This window comes from Chelonia mydas, chromosome 6, assembly GCF_015237465.2.
Source record: "Chelonia mydas isolate rCheMyd1 chromosome 6, rCheMyd1.pri.v2, whole genome shotgun sequence".
NCBI lineage: Eukaryota > Metazoa > Chordata > Testudines > Cheloniidae > Chelonia > Chelonia mydas.
Window position 1 is genome coordinate 11419045 of NC_051246.2, and position 17518 is coordinate 11436562.

A 17518-nucleotide genomic window follows, 5' to 3' on the forward strand; every position below is an offset into this window, starting at 1 on the left:
TACCGAAATATAAATGTATCCATCGAGGAATAAAGAATGTATGTCACCTTACATGATGGAAGACTCTATTCTGGAGGCCTGACTGAAAAAGATCTGGGGTCATGGATAATGAGCTGACATAGCTCTCAGCGTGATGCTGTGGCAAAAGGGACATGTGAACCTTGGATGCATAAAGGGGAATCTCGAATAGGAGTGGAGATGTTATTTTACTTTTATTTAGCACTGTTATGACTGCTCTGGAATACGTGTCCAGTTCTGGTATCCACAATTCAAGAAGTATGTTAATAATTAGCCAATAGGTATAGGTATTTGCTAGGTAAGACATATTTTAGCCAAACAAGGCATAAGGCCCCAGAAGCTTTAGCATAAGCAGCCAATCAGGCGTAACCTAGATCATAAGCATCACAAGACCGAATGCTGTAACACCTAAACTGCTGACAGGCACCACAAGTGCAGTTCATACCAGCTTGAGATATTTTAAAATGAGGAACATCAGAAGACAAGATACATGGGAACTAATTGACATACATGCTAATGAACTTGGAGGAAAGGACTAGTAACCTATGGGCAAAGGCTACGCCAAATTTAGTAGGATGAGGAAATATAGACAGGAAAAGGGGCTGAAATGAATATGCATTAGCATAGTGGTGCCAGCGTAACACATTATAAAAGCTGAATCCAGGCCTGCGTGCCTTGGGAGATGCCCAGGATGTTGACCACTGGAGATGATGGTGAGTCTGATGATGAGACAATTCAGTAACACTTCAGCTCTTTTTTGCAAGGGATGGCGTGAGTATATTATGGATCCCCCTCTTTCTAAATCTCTGTCTACCTTGCTGGGTTAGTGTTTGTGATTGTGCTAAGTATTAATAAATATCGCAAATTCATAAGCTTTTCCTAAGTGTGATTGTGGCTACCATGTACATTGTGGGTTCCAACTGAACGGTAATTCCAAGAACTTACCAAATCTCAGAGTATTAATTGGGAAATCTTAAGTCATCAATATGATTTGTACACAATCAACAGATCAGAAAACAAACTGCAGAAAGTTCAGAGAAGAGCCACAAGAATGATAAAGGATTAGAAAACCTGCCTTATTGTCATAAACTCAAGGAGCTCAGTCTCCTTAGTTTAACAAAGAGATGATTAAGGGTGACTTGATTGCAGTCTTATAAGTACCCCCATGGGGAACAATATTTGATAATAGACATTTCTTTTACTCTAGCAGGCACAAAGCTAGAATAAAATGGGGAAACCTGAACTATTGGTGCAGGATGTGAAACTGAATATGTAAGGGATCACAGAAACTTGATGGAATAGCAATCACGACTCAGAATACAGGTAGGGAAGGGTTTATGCTGTTTAGAGAGAGAGAAATAAAGATAAAGATAGTGAGGTTAGGGGCGGCATTATTGATGCAGCCAGACAGTAAAGAAATATGAAGTGGTAGCATGGATAAAACCGAATCAGTTTGGGTCAAACTGAGGAAAGGACTGTAAGAGATTCTGTTGGGTAGTGTTAGGGTCTGCTACAGACACCCAGAGTCAGATATGGATGGAGCGAAATCTCTTGAATATTATTAGAGAAATAAAGCCAAAAACGTGTTCATTGTGGGAGACTAGCTTCCCAGATCTAGATTGGAAAATAAATGCTATTAATAATGGTTGGGCCCGTTAATCTGGATGTGATCATTGACAGATGTTTTTCACCAACTAGACACCGACCCAACAAGAGATGATGCTGTTTTAGATTTAGTTTTGGTAAGTAGTGAGGACGTCATAGAAGAGCTGGTCATAGAAAATAACTTGGATCAAGTGATCACAAATTGATTCAGTTTAAAGTAAATGGAGGATAATCAAAAAACAGGTGGGAAACTATGGTTTTCTGTTTCGAAAGGGAAGACTTTGGGACGTTAAAGGGAATTAGAGAAGTCCACTGGATTGAAGACCTCAAGGACTTAATATGGAGGAGGCTTGGAATTTCTTAAATCAAGATGCAAAAGCTATCTGAATTTACATCGCAAGCAAGGGGAAAGCCTTGCAGGGAAGGACTCAGACCTAACTGGATGAATAACAACCTCAAAAAGGATATGGGAGTAAATGGAGCACCTACAGGAATGGAGGGGGACTGTTCAGCAAAGGAGGATGGAAAAATGTAGGGATAAAGGGAGAATTGCCAAAGTCAAGCTGAATTAGAACTTGCAAAGGAAATTAAAATAAATAGTTGAGGATTTTTAGTTATATAATCAAAAGGAGAAAAGGGAAGGATGAGGTTTGCTAATATGCAGTTTGGATGGGTAGAGAATAAAGTTAATCTAGGTATGGCCCCAAAGCTAAATGATACTTTTCTTCTTCAGTTTTCAGTAAGGATGATAATGCAGAAGTGTGCATGAAAGAGGACAGCTGATGGGAATGAGTGTATAGAAATGGAAATAACATCTGAGGTGGAAGCAAACTCACAGACCTTAATGTTCTCAAGTCGGGGGGCTGGGGAGGGGGAAACGGGGACTGGACAGCCTTCACCTCAGAATACTGAAAAACTGGCCAGGAATTGCACGTCCAGTAGCAAGGATTTTTAATAAACCTATCAAATTGGCAAGGTGGTACTGTGCAACTGGAGACTGGCTAATGTTGTACCTGCATTTAAGAAAGTGTGGGGGGTGGGGGAAGTGGTCCAGGCCATTACAGTCCTGTTAGTTTGACCTCAATAATATATAAGGCTTTAGAACAAAGTTTGAAGGAAAAAATAATTAAAGGCCAGAAGTATTAAAATTAGCTGAAAGGAAGCATGAGTTTTCCAAAGGTGATCATGCCAGACTAATCCAAGATCTTTATTTTGAGAAGACAATTAATTTTTTAGATAAGGATGATGCAAGAGATTTTATATATTTGGCCTTCAGTAAAGTATTTAATATGTTGTGATGGGGTTTTAAACCCCTAAACAGGCAGCAAAAGGGTTAATGGAGCCTGCAAGAGCTGGTAATCTCATTGCTTGCACATGGGGATGCATGGCAGGGGAAGGGGTTTAAAGAGAGAGGAAGATCAGCTGGGGGGAAGAGCCCCAATGAGAGAATACATGAGTTTGCTCTCTCTGGGAAGAGGCCTGATAGAAGGCTAATACGACTAGATGGGCAGAGAAGCACAGTCTGCTCCTGAGATGAGCCTGAAGCCTTAGGGAAGCTCAGGAGCCACTGAGGGACGTTGGCTGTCTGAACCTTTGGGAAGGCGAAGAACTGTGCCAGCCCTAGACTGTGGTGGATAGAGGCCCGAACCTGAGGACAGATGTGAGGATGTTGTTTATATGCAGAGGCTTGCCTGGGGGAGACATGGGCAGCCGCTGAGCCCAACTGGGGCTGAAGATTTAGTTACATTTAAGATTCTGTTGGACTAGTTAAAGGACTCTGTGACCTCAGGAGGGTCAGTTTCCTTGAAGAGGTCTTGGCTGAGAGTCAGGCCACTACCGACAGCCGAATAGGCCAAAAAACAAAGGAGGGAAACTGAGCCACAGCAGCAGCAACACCACATCCAGCCACTAGGGGGTGCATGATGTGATGGTGTGATGTTATTGACAGAATCTGTAAACCATATAGATTGCTGTTGCAACCACTGTTATATATTTGCAGCAAATATTGTACAAAGGCTGTCGTGTGAGGTATCTATGGGAAGGTTATGATTTGCTGGTTATAATTATGCATCATTTTTGTAGTTGAAGTTGAATATTGGCTCGACACTGTCTGTATGCTATGCTTCTGGGTGACACCGCAGACAAGTTGGTGTCAGCTCTGCCTAGCCTTCTTGATGGCCCATTAAGGACCATCAGCTATACAACTGACCCATTGAGAGAAGGCAGATATCCTTGTGACTCAGCAAGGTATGCAGGACCTGCCTCTGGACGAACCTAAGTTTTTTCTATGCCACGTGCTGGATAGAGTGTCCCTTGGGACAAAGAAAGCAAAGACCACATGGCAAGAGACTATAAAAAGGCTGATGCCTCACCTCCATCTTGTCTCAATCCTGCTTTCATACCTCTGGAGGGACTTCGCTACAAACTGAAGCTCTATACAAAGGACTAGAAAGACCCATCCTAGCTGTGGATGTGCTCAGAGACTTGATTTGAACCTGCAGTTTATTCCATCACTGCTGCAAGCCTGAACCAAGAACTTTGCCTTTATGTATTGATTCCATTTAACCAATTCTTGCTCTCATCTATATCTTTTTCCTTTTATGAATAAGCCTTTAGATTTTAGATTCTAAAGGATTGGCAACAGCGTGATTTGTGGTAAGATCTGATTTAATATATGACCTGGGTCTGGGGCTTGGTCCTTTGGGATAAAGGAGAATCTTTTTTTCTTTTACTGGGGTATTGTTTTCATAACCATTCATCCCATAACGAGGGCATGGTGGTGATACGGGAACTGGAGTGTCTAAGGGGAATTGCTGTGTGACTTGTGGTTAGCCAGTGGGTAAAACCAAAGTCCTCTCTGTCTGGCTGGTTTGCTTGCCTTAGAAGTGGAAAAACCCAGCCTTGGGGCTGTAACTGCCCTGCTTGAAGCAATTTGTCCTGAATTGGCACTTCAGTTGGGTCCCGCCAGAACCAGTATCGTTACAGATGGCCACTTTGCTACATGGTATCACATGAGAAATTATGGGATTAGTACAGGAATTGTAAAGTGGGTCAGGAACTGGCTAAAGAGGGCAAGACAAGGGGTTGTGCTGAAAGGAGAACTATTGGGCTAGGGAGGTTATTAGTGGAGTTCCTCAGGGATCAGTCATTAATTTCATTATGACCTTGGTACAAAAAGTAGGAGTGTACTATTAAGTTTCCTGATGACACAAATTGGGGAAACATCATCAATGCAAAGGAGATCAGGATATTATACAGGAAGATCTGGATGACCTTGATGACTGGAATGACAAAAATTGGAGAAATTTATGGCACAAAGTGCAAAGTCATGCAATTAAGGACTATAACAAGAATATCTGCTATAAGTTGGGGCAGCCATCAGCTGGAAACTACAGAGGAGGAGAAGGACCTGGATATGTGGGTTGATCACAGGATAACTAGGAGTCACCAATGTGATGTGGCTGTGAAAAGGCAAACGAGATCCTAGGATGTATTGGCCGAGCATTTTCAATAGAGACAGGGAAGTATTATGCCATTGTATAAGACCCAGCTGAAATACTGTGTACAATTCTGAGCACCCACACTCAAGAAAGATGATTCAGAGTGGACCAGGTGCAGAGAAGGGCTACTAGGATGATCAGGGGAAGAAGGGAGGGCTTATCTTACAAGAGTAGACTGGAAGACTGGGCTTGTTTAGTCTGGTAAAACAAAGGCTGCGGGGGGAGGGGAGGATCTATTGCTCTCTATAAATACACGACGGGGGTAAACACCAGGGAGGGAGAAGGACTATTGAAGCTAAAGGACAAGGCTGGCACAAGAACAAATGGATAGAAACTGGACATGAATCAATTCAGGCTGGAAATTAGAAGGAGGTTTCTAACCATCAGAGGTGAGGTTCTGGAACAGCCCCCAGCGGGAGTTGCAAAGAGGAGCTTGTAGATTTAGGAGTGGCATTGTAGGATGGGGTTGCCTGTGGTGCTTGGGCACAGGGCTCAGCAGCTCTGCAATCCCTTCCAGCTCATGTCTTATGTTCCTGAAATCTCCACTTCAGGGTTCCAGCCGGTCACCTGCAGGGGTCAGGAAGGGAATTTTACCCACAGTGTGTTCTGGGATTTGCTTGTGGGTGGGGTGTTTTTTTGTGTTTGATCTCCTTCCTCTGAAGCATCAGAAATGGCCACAGCTGAGATTAGACACTGGTGGGGTGAGCCGGTGCTCTGAGGTGGTTCTGAGAATTCTCCTTCTCAGGTTCTTGGCTGGCTGGTTCTGCTCACATGATCAGGGTCTGCCTGATCACATCTGTGGGGTTGGGAAGGAATTTTCCCTCAGCTCAGATTGGCAGGGTCCTTGGGTTTCTTCTGCCTTCCTCTGCAGTGTGGAGCATTTATGCCTGCTGGGATCATCTGGTATCTCTCTCCTATCAGTTCCCTGCCACTACATGGACCTCAGGCACTGGTGCACCTAAGTTCCTCTGTCCTTTGTCTGTTGCACAGAATAGTCTAGTCTCACAAGAATGGCCATACTGGGTCAGAACCAAAGGTTCATCTAGCTCAGTATCCTCTCTTCCAACAGTGGCCAATGCCAAGTGCCCCGGAGGGAATGAACAGAACAGATAATCATCAAGTGATCCATCCCCTGTCGCCCACTCCCAGCCTCTGACAAAAACAGTCTGATCTGGTCTAATACCGGTTGTTGGGCTTGCTGTGGAGGTGGCTGGATGATGTTGTGGCCTGTGTTGTACAGGAGGTCAGACTAGATGCTCTAATGGTCCCTTCTGCTTTGAATGCTATGCTCTATCTTATGTTTTCTCTGGGAATAATAAATATTCTTTAAAAAGAGCACAGGGAACTATAGAGACGTTGAACCCCGTGTTTCTTTGTGCAGACTTACCTCCAAGTACTCCAGTCCGCAGTATTCATTTTGTTCTGAGTATTGTAGATCTGAAAAACATAGAAAAATAGAGAATATGTTTTATTCATACATTATTTGTAACTGTGACAAGCTCTCTCATGTATTCACAAGTGATGGGTGAATGGGCTGATATGCAGCTGTGTGTGATTTCTGGGTGTGTAGAACGTTTAGAACCCATGAATATAAATCTGTCTGTTTCTCAGCACCATAATCATAATCCATGTAGCCCATCTATACTTTGGGAGGGCTGGGGAATGGAGGAAGTTAGCTCTGTCTATTTGGGCAGGGAAGAAGAAGAAAGGTAGAAGATTCTGACTGCACATGCCCTTCATGACAATGTGAAAGGAAGACGTCCTTCTGAGCAACACAAGCTCCGTTGTGGGGGTGGGTTAAAAGATCACCCCACTAGGAAGCCCAACTTTCCCTCACCCATTAACAGCTCCTGATTTCAAATTACTCACTTTAGCTGTGTTTTAGAGAGTGGCATTTTAACTCCACTCCTCCCTTGAGGACATTTCAGTGGCAGCTGCTGATCCATTCCCTCCCATGCTGCTGATGGGAGCAGGCTGGGCTGCTCCCCCACTGTGGTTTTTGGGAGGTGAACAATTCAACACTCACATCCCATCCACCAGGAAATGTTCCTTAGTGGAGCAGGCCACCGACTGCTCCCAGACCCTCCCAGCACCCACAGAAAGAGGACAGCAAAACTTCCCATCAGTTTTACTGTTGTCGCTGCCAGGGACTTTACACACTGTACATGATGGCCCAGATTACACTGGGTTGGTGCCTGAGAGGTAGCAGATGCAGGCTCTGAGCTAGCCAGCAGAAGTGGAGAGGCTGTGAGGAACTCCGAGGAGGCGAAAGGAGAAAAAAAAAGAGGCTCTCGGGTTCCTTCCAGAACACTTGGAAACACCAGGTGCAAGTTCCTGCACTTTAGAGGGGGATTTTAGAACATTTCAAATAAAACCATTGTTAGCCCCCTTTGACTCAAAACTGATGATGGAGCCAGGTTTCATTGATGTGATCCTGTTTATTTACAAAGAATGTACAAAGTCCCATTTTCCTGAACACAGGAGGAATCAAACAGGGGAAATTCTTTGCTCAGTTCTAAGCCTCTTTCATCCAGCACTCAGCCCCAAAAGCTCTCTCTCTTTTTAACCTTTCCCCAGGGCCATGTTCCCAGTACTCGCTCAGGCTGTCCTTGGCTTTCTGCTCCTTATCTGTGTCTGTTTTTGTGGTGTTTCTTACGGTTTCCTCTCTCTCACACACACACATGAACACCAAAACCATACCCAGCAAACCCCCTCTGGCAACACTTGTTTGAATGTCCCTGTCTTATGGGTGAAGAGTTTTTTCAGACTCGTGATTCCGTGAAGGAGCTTTACTGTTTTCTTGCATTTTTTCTAAATAAGGGCGGCTGTTACACCCTGTAACAGGGTGACTTGTCCCTTTAATGGCTATAAGCCTGGGGCCAGCCAAACTAATTATTACCTAGACACAGCTGAGCGCTGAACAGGTGATTCCTCTACAGGAACAGCAGGAAACTGTGGAAGGGTGTGTAGGGCCGGGATGCTTAGGGAGACTAGAATGAAGCACCGAGGCTGCTGGAAGTGAAAGGCTCCAGCAGAGAAACCTGGGACTGGGGAGTGAGACGACAAAGGAAAGGCCTGGGAGGAGCCCTGAAAAGAGGGTAAATGGATGGACTAGAGAGATGGTATTTTGAACTGTTTTGTTGATAAGACCAGACCCCAAGGAGCAGTGGCATTGGATGGAAAGGGAGCAGACTCCATGGGGATAAGAAAAGACTCCCGCCACATAGGGCTGAGAGTAGCCGGACAAGGCAGGGAAGAGCTGCAGAGAGCAGAGTCAGGGGAGAAGAGAAGCCCCAGGACAGCATTTTGTGTTCTGTCTTATGTCAGTGAATTAGACCTTGGGAGAAGGGCATTACTGGACAAAAGCCAGTGTGGAGTTTATTTCAGAAGCCCCTTTAAAGGGGAAAACTGAGGCAGGCTGCCTGTAGAGCAACCTTAGACTCTAGGGGTGCTGGCCCAAAGACATATCCAGTAGTTTCAGGAGGTTTAACCCAACCCATCTCAACATACACACACAGCCATAGCAGCTTCACTCATCGTCCCAAGTGGCCTAAAAGGTGACTCCCTAAACAACCCATCCCAGACAGAAAGAAAGAATAATCTAACAAATTACAAATGGTACAGTCTTAACTATTTACAGTGTCTTTCTGTCAAAAATCTTTGGAGTTTTCTAATCCCTGCCCAATTTCCTTTCCACCCACCCGTGTGGAAATCCCTGATAACACCCCTGAGGAGCGTCCATTGTTTCTGTGAGTTCTGCTGGCTGAGACAGACCCACCTATTTGGAGAACTCATCTCTGCCACAACCCTTCCAGCTTCATTATCAACAGCTACATTGTCAGTTTCTGAAGGTGAAATCCTATTCTCTGAGACCTCCTCAGATGCTCCTTATGGAAAAAAAATGCTATTGTTTGAGCATTTTGGTTCCATAAAGGAGCTTGATTGTTTCTTACATTTTTCCTGAATGAAAGATGGTTTGTCCTGGGACCCAACCCGTAATGACCGACCCCATTGTCTTAAACGGAAAGTAAAGCTTACGCTCGACCTTGCCACGTTCAAAAAAACCGTATCTTATAATGTTATTTCAGTTACACAGGTCAGTCTAGTTTCGGGCTCTTGCCCTTCTTTCTCCTACGATTGTGGAAACAGACCAGGTTCCTTCTTTTAAAAGTTTCCCCATATGATATTACATCACAGAGTCTTTTAATTTTCATAGATTGATAAATTCTCAGGCCAGAAGGGACCATTATGATTATCTAGCGTGACCTCCTGTATAACACAGGCCATAGGACGTCCCTGAATTAATTCCTTTTAGAACTAGAGCAGATCTTTTAGAAAATCATCCAATCCTAATTTAAAAATTGCCAGTATCTACCACAGCTCTTGGTAAATTGTTCCAACAGTTCATTATTCTCACTCAAAAATTTGTACCTTATTTCCAGTCTGAATTTTTCTAGTTTCAACTTCCAGCATTGGATCTTGTTATATCCTTCGTCTACTAGATTGAAGAGCCCATTACCATTTTTTGTCATTCCTTCCTCCTCCTCCTCCTCATCTCCCATGTAAGTCCTTATAAACTGTTATGAAGTTACCCCTAATCTTCTCTATGTTAAGCTAAACAAACTGGAGGAGCTGAATCTATCACTCTAAGGCAGGTTTTCCAATCCCTGCAATTATTCTCTCAACCCTTTCAAATCTATCAACATCCTCTTGAATTGTGGATTCCTGAACTATACACAGGATTCCAGCAGCAGTTGCACCAGTGCCAAATGCAGAGGTAATATAAGCTCCCTACTCCTACTTGAGATTCCCCTGTGTATACATCCAAGATCCCATTAGCCCCTTTGGCCACAGCATCGCAGTGGGAGTTCCTGTTGAACTGATTATTCACCACAACCCCAAATCTGTTTCAGAGTCACTGCTTCCTAAGATACTCTTTGGATTCAAAGTTTCTCCCTTGATCGCTTGTGTAACTCACTTGGGACACCAAATCTAGTGAAGAATTCATTCACTAGAACCTCTGCTACTGTCACAGCCTCTCAGTTCCTTCCTGGGTAAGCCTCAGGCCATTCTGTGAAGTAGTCCATAGCTACCAGCAAGTATTGATTGCCAGCCTCTGTGCAAGCAGAGCCCCAAGTACATCAACAGCAAGTCACCCCACTGGTGCCCCCATGAGATATCATTGCAAAAGGGCTGCCCCTGTCATAGGGGGACACGTCTTTCAATACAAGCTTCACATTGCATGCACCAAGTTTCTACATCCAGCTGCATTTCACCAGTAGAAACTTTCTCATTTTGCAAAATGTCCAAGTGTTAAAATTATGACATAACCGCAGAACCTCCTTTTCCAGTGGGTCTGGTGTCACAGAACCCAGTAAGTGCCACCTCGTCACACTCACTAGGATTGCTGAGAGGGGAATCCAAGCCTGTGTGTGCCTGGATCCCCTGGGAGTGTTAAGCCACTGGAGCCTGAATGGAAACATGCTCTGCCCTGACCATAAAGTTCCTCCATGGAGATAATGATGACAATGTTCTATAGATACAGTCAATGCCAGCAGTTCTGGTAATGTAATAATTTCTTCCAAAGATCTTAGATTTTTGCAGTAATAAGCCACCACTTCCTCAATTCCTGTGTCAGTACTGCCCATAGGTGGAGACTGGGGGGCATGGGTGAGCATTGCTCCACCAAACTGTACACTGGTCTTGGTGCAAGCAGCAGGAGGCTCATGCTGCAGCAGAGTGCCCTTTCTGTGCTAGGCTGCAGCTGCCACAGTTACTTTGCTGGCGGGGTTGGGGTGGGGGGGAACACAGTTTGGAGAGAAAAGGGGAGGGGCAGCTGCAGGAGCTTTTATCACAGCACTCCAGAGTCTACCAGAGTCTCTCCCCACTCCGCAGTGGTGCCTATAGGATCTGCCCACAGCAGCTGAGTCCCCTCAGCACCGCTCAGTGCGCAGCTGGGCAAACTCCTGGTTGTCCTGGGGGGTGGGGGGGGCATCCAAAGTCAAAGCTACACTTATTAAGTCCTCTGCCCCCCCCCATACAGAACTCTGCCCCCCCAAATACAGAAGTCAATCTTTGCTTATGATACTGCCCCATCTGTAAGCCCTAGAATCTGTGTCCAGTATGAAAGGGGTTTTGAAACACGGACAGATCAAAGCAGAAGCAGCCACAAGAGCCTTTTTCAAATAGGAAATGTTAAATCACACTCTGCTGACCACTGACATGGCTTCCCTTTCTCACACAACCTAGGCAGTGGTTTTGCAATATTGGCAAACCCACAAATGAACCTTCTTTAACAGGAGTGGAGTTCTACAACACTGAGAGTGTCTGGGGAGGTGGTCAGTTCCTGTTTACCCTCAAATGTATTGTTCTCAGTGGAAATTCCCTCCTCACTGCTCGTGAGCCCAAAGTAAATTACCTCTTTGAAAGCACTGACATTTCAGGGGGTTCAACTTCAATTGGAAGCTTTGGGCTTATCACAGACCATTTGTAAATGCTCAGTTCCTGTTCAATGGTTTTAGCAAGCACCAGGATATCATCTAAGTATAACAGACAGGCTGAGAAAGGCCACATAATACATAAGCCACGTAATACCCTCTCCCTTAGCCTCTCAGGATGTGACAGGTGCATTGCACAAGCTAAAAGCCATCACTTTAAATTGCCACAGGCCTTGTCCTGCTATGAAAGCAGCTTTTCCCCTGCTGTTTGGATCCGCTTCCACTTGCCAATACCTATTCAAATCAGATTGAACCTGCTACAGCATCCAGGGTATTGTCTAGTTCAGGGGTCAGCAACCTATGGCAAGCGTGCGGAAGGCGGCACAAGAGCTTGATTTTCAGTGGCACTCTGCTGCCGGCTTGGGTTCCGTCCGCCAGCCCGGCTCAGCCCACTGCTGGCCTGTGGTTCCGGCCACGGGCCCCCTGCCAGTTGGGGTCCCGTCCGCCAGCCCTGGAGGCTCCACTGTCGGCCTGGAGTCCCGGCCACCAGCCCCACTCAGCCCGCTGCGGGTCTGGGGGTCCTAGCCACTGGCCCAGGGTCCTAGTTGCTGGCCTCGCTCAGCCTGCTGCCAGGCTGGGATACCGGCCGGCTGCCCCTTGCCAGCCAGTCTCCTGGCAGCCGGCCCCGCTCAGCAGCCACTGCTGGCCTGTGATTCCAGCCACTGGCCTAGGGCTCTGCTCCTGTCTCGGCCTGGCACTCTGCAGGCCACCCCCAGCTGTGGCCCAGTGGCTCCAATCTGGGGCAGTGATGGGTGCAGACAGGGGCAAGAGGGGGCGCAGCTCAGCACCCCCACCTTAAAAATTGTTCCAGTGCCACGGGGATATTTTTAAGTCCTGATTTGCTTCTTATACCACACTATGTGGAATAGTGCACTGCGTTTGACATTGTGCGTGCCGTCTGCTGCGATTTTTTTTTCTGCTGTGAGTTGAGGGGTACATTTAACAAAATGCCAGCTCCTAAGAAAGCAAAGTTAGATGTCCGTTCATTTCAGCCTTCTTGACAGACACATTGGATTTATTAAAAAGAAGGATCGTGCTGTTTGTGCTTTCCGTTGTGAAAGTGTTGTTTGTTGCACATCAAGTGTTTGACGACATTTTGAAACAAAGCATGAGAAAAACCTTCTTGATGAAGCAGACAAGACTGAATCAATCAAAAAGGCAGTAGCAGGATATGGGAAGCAAAGCAGTGTTTTAAATGCTTAACTGTAAAAATCAAGCTCCAGAAGGAAGATACAAAATTGCACAGTGCACTGCAAAAACGGAAAGGCCGTTTACAGATGGGGAATATATAAAATAAGTTTTTCTCAGCAGTTCGGAGGTTTTGTTCAATGATTTGCCAAATAAAGATACGATCGTATGTAGAGTAAAAGAACTGCCTGTCTCTGCCAGAACAGTTGAGAGACGCATGAATGAAATGGCAGACAACATTAACGAAAAAGTAGGTGTCATAAATATAAAGGGAAGGATAACCACCTTTCTGTTTACAGTGCTATAAAATCCCTCCTGGCCAGAGGCAAACCCTTTCACCTGTAAAGGGTTAAGAAGCTAGGATAACCTCGCTGGCACCTGACCACAATGACCAATGAGGAGACAAGATACTTTCAAAGCTGGAGGGTGGGGGGGAACAAAGGGTTGTCTGTCTGTGTGATGCTTTTGCTGGGAAGAGATCAGGAATGCAGCTCAGAACTCTGTAAAAAGTTAGTAAGCAATCTAACTAGAAATGTGTTAGATTTCTTTTGTTTAAATGGCTGGTAATTAATCTGTACTGAAGGGAATGTATATTCCTGTTTTTGTGTCTTTTTGTAACTTAAGGTTTTGCCTAGAGGAAATCTCCATGTTTTAATCTAATTACCCTGTAAGGTATTTACCATCCTGATTTACAGAGGTGATTCTTTACCTTTTCTTTAATTAAAATTCGTCTTTTAAGAACCTGATTGCTTTTTCATTGTTCTTAAGATCCAAGGGTTTGGGTCTGTGTTCACCTATACAAAATTGGTGAGGATTTTTATCAAGCCTTCCCCAGGAAAGGGGGTGTAGGGCTTGGGGGGATATTTTGGGGGGAAAGACGTCTCCAAGTGGGCTCTTTCCCTGTTCTTTAACACTTTGGTGGTGGCAGCATAGGGTCCAAGGACAAGGTAAAATAGTTTGTACCTTGGGGAAGTTTTAACCTAAGCTGGTAAAAATAAGCTTAGGGGGTCTTTCATGCAGGTCCCTACATCTGTACCCTAGAGTTCAGAGTGGGGAAGGAACCTTGACAGTAGGCGACTGCATTAAAAGAGACAGCAGTGTTTAGTGTTGCAATTGATGAGAGCGTGGATAAAAACGATGTTTCTCGTTTGGCAGTTGTTGCAAGATATTGTGCTTCTGATGAAATCCAAGAGGAACTTTGTTGCCTAAAACCCTGCAAAGAAAGGGGGAAAATATAGTGGAAAGTTTTGTAAACGATTTTGAAGATTGAGGACTTGACATCAGAAAAATATTTTGTGTGACAACATATGGTGCTCCTGCTATGGTCAGAAAACAGAAGGGATTTGTAAAGTTATTTGAAGATCAAATAGGCTGCCTGACTGTCAAATTTCACTGTATCATCCATCAAGATAACCTGTGTGCTAAAATTTCTAATTCAGATCTTAATAATGTGATGAATACAGTGGTGCGAATTGTGAATTTCCTTGTTGCTTGATCTGCTTTGACTCACGGACAGTTTCAAGCACTGCTAGAAGAGATGGACAGTGCTTATAATGACATTCCACTTCACAGCAACATTCGGTGGCTATGTCATGGCAAGGTTTTGATGCAATCAAGGCCTTTTTGTCAGAAAAAGCACAAAACTACCACGAACTGGATGATGACAAATGGCTGTGTAAGCTCATGTTTCTAACTGACATCACCGCTCATCTAAACGAACTCAACCTCTGTCTCCAGGGTGCAGGGCAAACAGTTCTGGATCTTTATGAAGCCTGGAAGGCACTTGTTGTAAAACTAGCAGTTTTTCTCGGTATATTTGAACTTCGACTTTCCGCTACTTCCACACATAAAAGAGCTATCAACACATTGCACTGTCAGCGTCGATGAGACTGGAAAGTACATGCAAGAACTTGAATCAGAATTTTCTGACAGATTTCAGGATTTCCAGTGATTCGGCCCAATGTTTTCTTTTCTAATTAAATCTGAAAAGTTCAACAAAAGCGACTTGGATTTGTCTGTATTTCAGTGAATGGGTGTTGATGAATTAGAAATGAAGCTCATTCAGTTAAAAAGCTCAGAATTGTGGGCATCAAAGTTTGAGAGCTGCAGAGTACACTTGAAGCTACCGAGAGAGATCATGGGGCCTCTATTCTGACCTGCTGGACAATCCCTGCCAGTGAAATTTAACTGTTTGAAAGAAAATTGCGTTTGCAATGCTTTCAGCTTTTGGATCCACATACCTGTGTGAACAGGTATTTTCACACATGAAATCTGTCCTCTGTCCCTCTCGGAGCTGGTTAACAACTGATCACTCAGAAGCCTGTGTGTAGCTAAAAGTATCCAAATACGTGCCAGACATTGGAAAACTCAGCAAGGAAAAGCAAGGGCAAGGATCACACTAAACTGATAAAATCTACATTTTAATTTAATTTTAAATGAAGCTTCTTAAACATTTTAAAAACCTTATTTACTTTACATACAACAATAGTTTAGTTATATATTATAGACATAGAGAGAGACCTTCTAAAAATGTTAAAATGTATTACTGGCATGCGAAACCTTAAATTATAGTGAATAAATGAAGACCTGGCACACCACTTCTGAAAGGTTGCCGACCCCGGTCTATTTCATAGAATCATAGAACTGGAAGGGACCTCGAGAAGTCATCAAGTCCAGTCCCCTGCACTCATGGCAGGACCAACACCATCTAGAACATCCCTGACAGGTGTCTGTCTAACCTGCCCTTAAAGATATCCAATGATGGAGATTCCACAACCTCCCTAGGCAATTTATTCCAGTGTCTAACCACCCTGACAGTTAGGAAGTTTTTCCTAATGTCCAACCTAAACCGCCCTTGCTGCAATTTGAGCCCATTGCTTCTTATCCTATCATCAGAGGTTAGGGAGAATAATTTTTCTCCCTCCTCCTTGTAACAACCTTTTAGGTACTTAAAAACTGTTATCATGTCCCTTTTCAGTCTTCTCTTTTCCAGACTAACCAAACCCAGTTCTTTCAATCTTCTCTCATAGGCCATGTTTTCTAGACCTTTAAACATTTTTGTTGCTGTTCTCTGGATTCTCTCCAATTTGTCTTCATCCTTCCTGAAATGTGGTGCCCAGAACTGGACACAATACTCCAGTTGAGGCTTCATCAGCACGGAGTAGAGCAGAAGAATTACTTCTCCTGTCTTGCTTACAACACTCCTACTAATACATCCCAGAATGTTGTTTGCTTTTTTTTGCAACCCTGTTACACTGTTGACTCATATTTAGCTTGTGGTCCATTATGACCCCTAGATCCCTTTCCGCAGTACTCCTTCCCAGACAGTCATTTCCCATTTTGTATGTGTGCATTGTGACAAAGTTCCTCCTCTGCCTTGGTGGGTCCTGCACTTATTGGCGAATTTTCTCGCCTCAGAGATTCATGGCAGCCCTCAGTTTGGCCACATTCATGGCTCAAATCTGCTGTTCACTGAGTTAGCCTCATCACTGGCCAGCATGGGGAAAGGAAGAAGAACAATCCCCACAGTCTCTGCTGATCCACCTAGTGGATCAGGGAACAGGCCAGAGACCTTCCCCTCTGGTGGAACCCACAGTCCAGTTCAACTCCTCCGTTATCAAGTAGGGAGATGGGGGGATGGGGGGGAACCCAGGCCCGCCCTCTACTCCGGGTTCCAGCCCATGGTCCTGTGGATAGCAGCTGTCTACAGTGGCTCCTGTAACAGCTGCGTGACAGCTACAACTCCCTGGGCTACTTCCCCATGGCCTCCTCCCAACACCTTCTTTATTCTCACCACAGGACCTCCCACCTGGTGTCTGATAATGCCTGTACTTCTCAGTCTTCCAGTAGTATGCCTTCTCACTCTCAGCTTCTTGCACCTCTTGCTCCCAGCTCCTCGCACGCACCACAAACTGAAGTGAGCTCCTTTTTAAACCCAGGTGCCCTGATTAGCCTGCCTTAATTGATTCTAGCAGCTTCTTGATTGCTGCAGGTGTTCTAATCAGCCTGTTTGCCTTAATTGTTTCCAGAAGGTTCCTGATTGTTCTGAAACCTTCCCTGTTGGAGGACGGACCGTCCCTAGCTCGCTCCTTAACTATCTGCTTTCTATTCTTTCCTAAAGCCCCCTGGCCTGGATTTTCTTACTTTTGGACCCTGCCTTAGTTTACCCCCGAACGGGCCGGATGCTTTTTGTGTTTTTTTTTTTGTTTTGTTTTGGTTTGATTTTCTGCCGCTTTTTGCTTTTGTCTGAGTGCTGACAGGCTGCCATCTTGCAGCCAGCACCACTCGCCCCCCCTCGCCTGCTTTCGGGCGCAGCTATTTGTTTTAGCTGAGACCCCCGGAGGAGGGGGGGAAGATTGCTGATTTTGCTATCCGGAGGGGAGAGTGGAAGCCCCCAGACCCAGCCGCTTTGCTGGCAGCTCGGACTATCTCTACAACATTCTTCGCATGCGGGAAGCCTTGGAACACAGCCAACATGGCCGGAGAAGAAGGATTTCAGAAGACAGGAGAAATAATTTACGAAGCTATCAATCACCGTGAAGGGGGCCGTACGACTGACTAATTTTTCAAATTCTACTCTCGTGGGGGGGAGTTTGACTGTGTTTAATCGCGCTTGTGGCGGCACAGGGGGTGTGGCAACAAGCTGCCCCCTGATCCATCGGTGCCCCCTCACCCCCCCCACCACTACTACAACTGTCACGGCCCCCGCTG

General features: G+C 45.1%; 1 protein-coding gene across 1 annotated transcript in view; it reads right to left on the bottom strand.

Annotated features, from left to right (window-relative positions):
* Positions 1 to 17518, bottom strand: part of LOC119566266 — a 1129280-nt gene that overhangs the window by 56692 nt on the left and 1055070 nt on the right. Inside the window, exon 14 of the mRNA XM_043548405.1 lies at positions 6511 to 6560. Within this exon, the coding sequence (XP_043404340.1) occupies positions 6511 to 6560 (50 nt within the window). The remainder of the gene's footprint in view (positions 1 to 6510; positions 6561 to 17518) is intronic.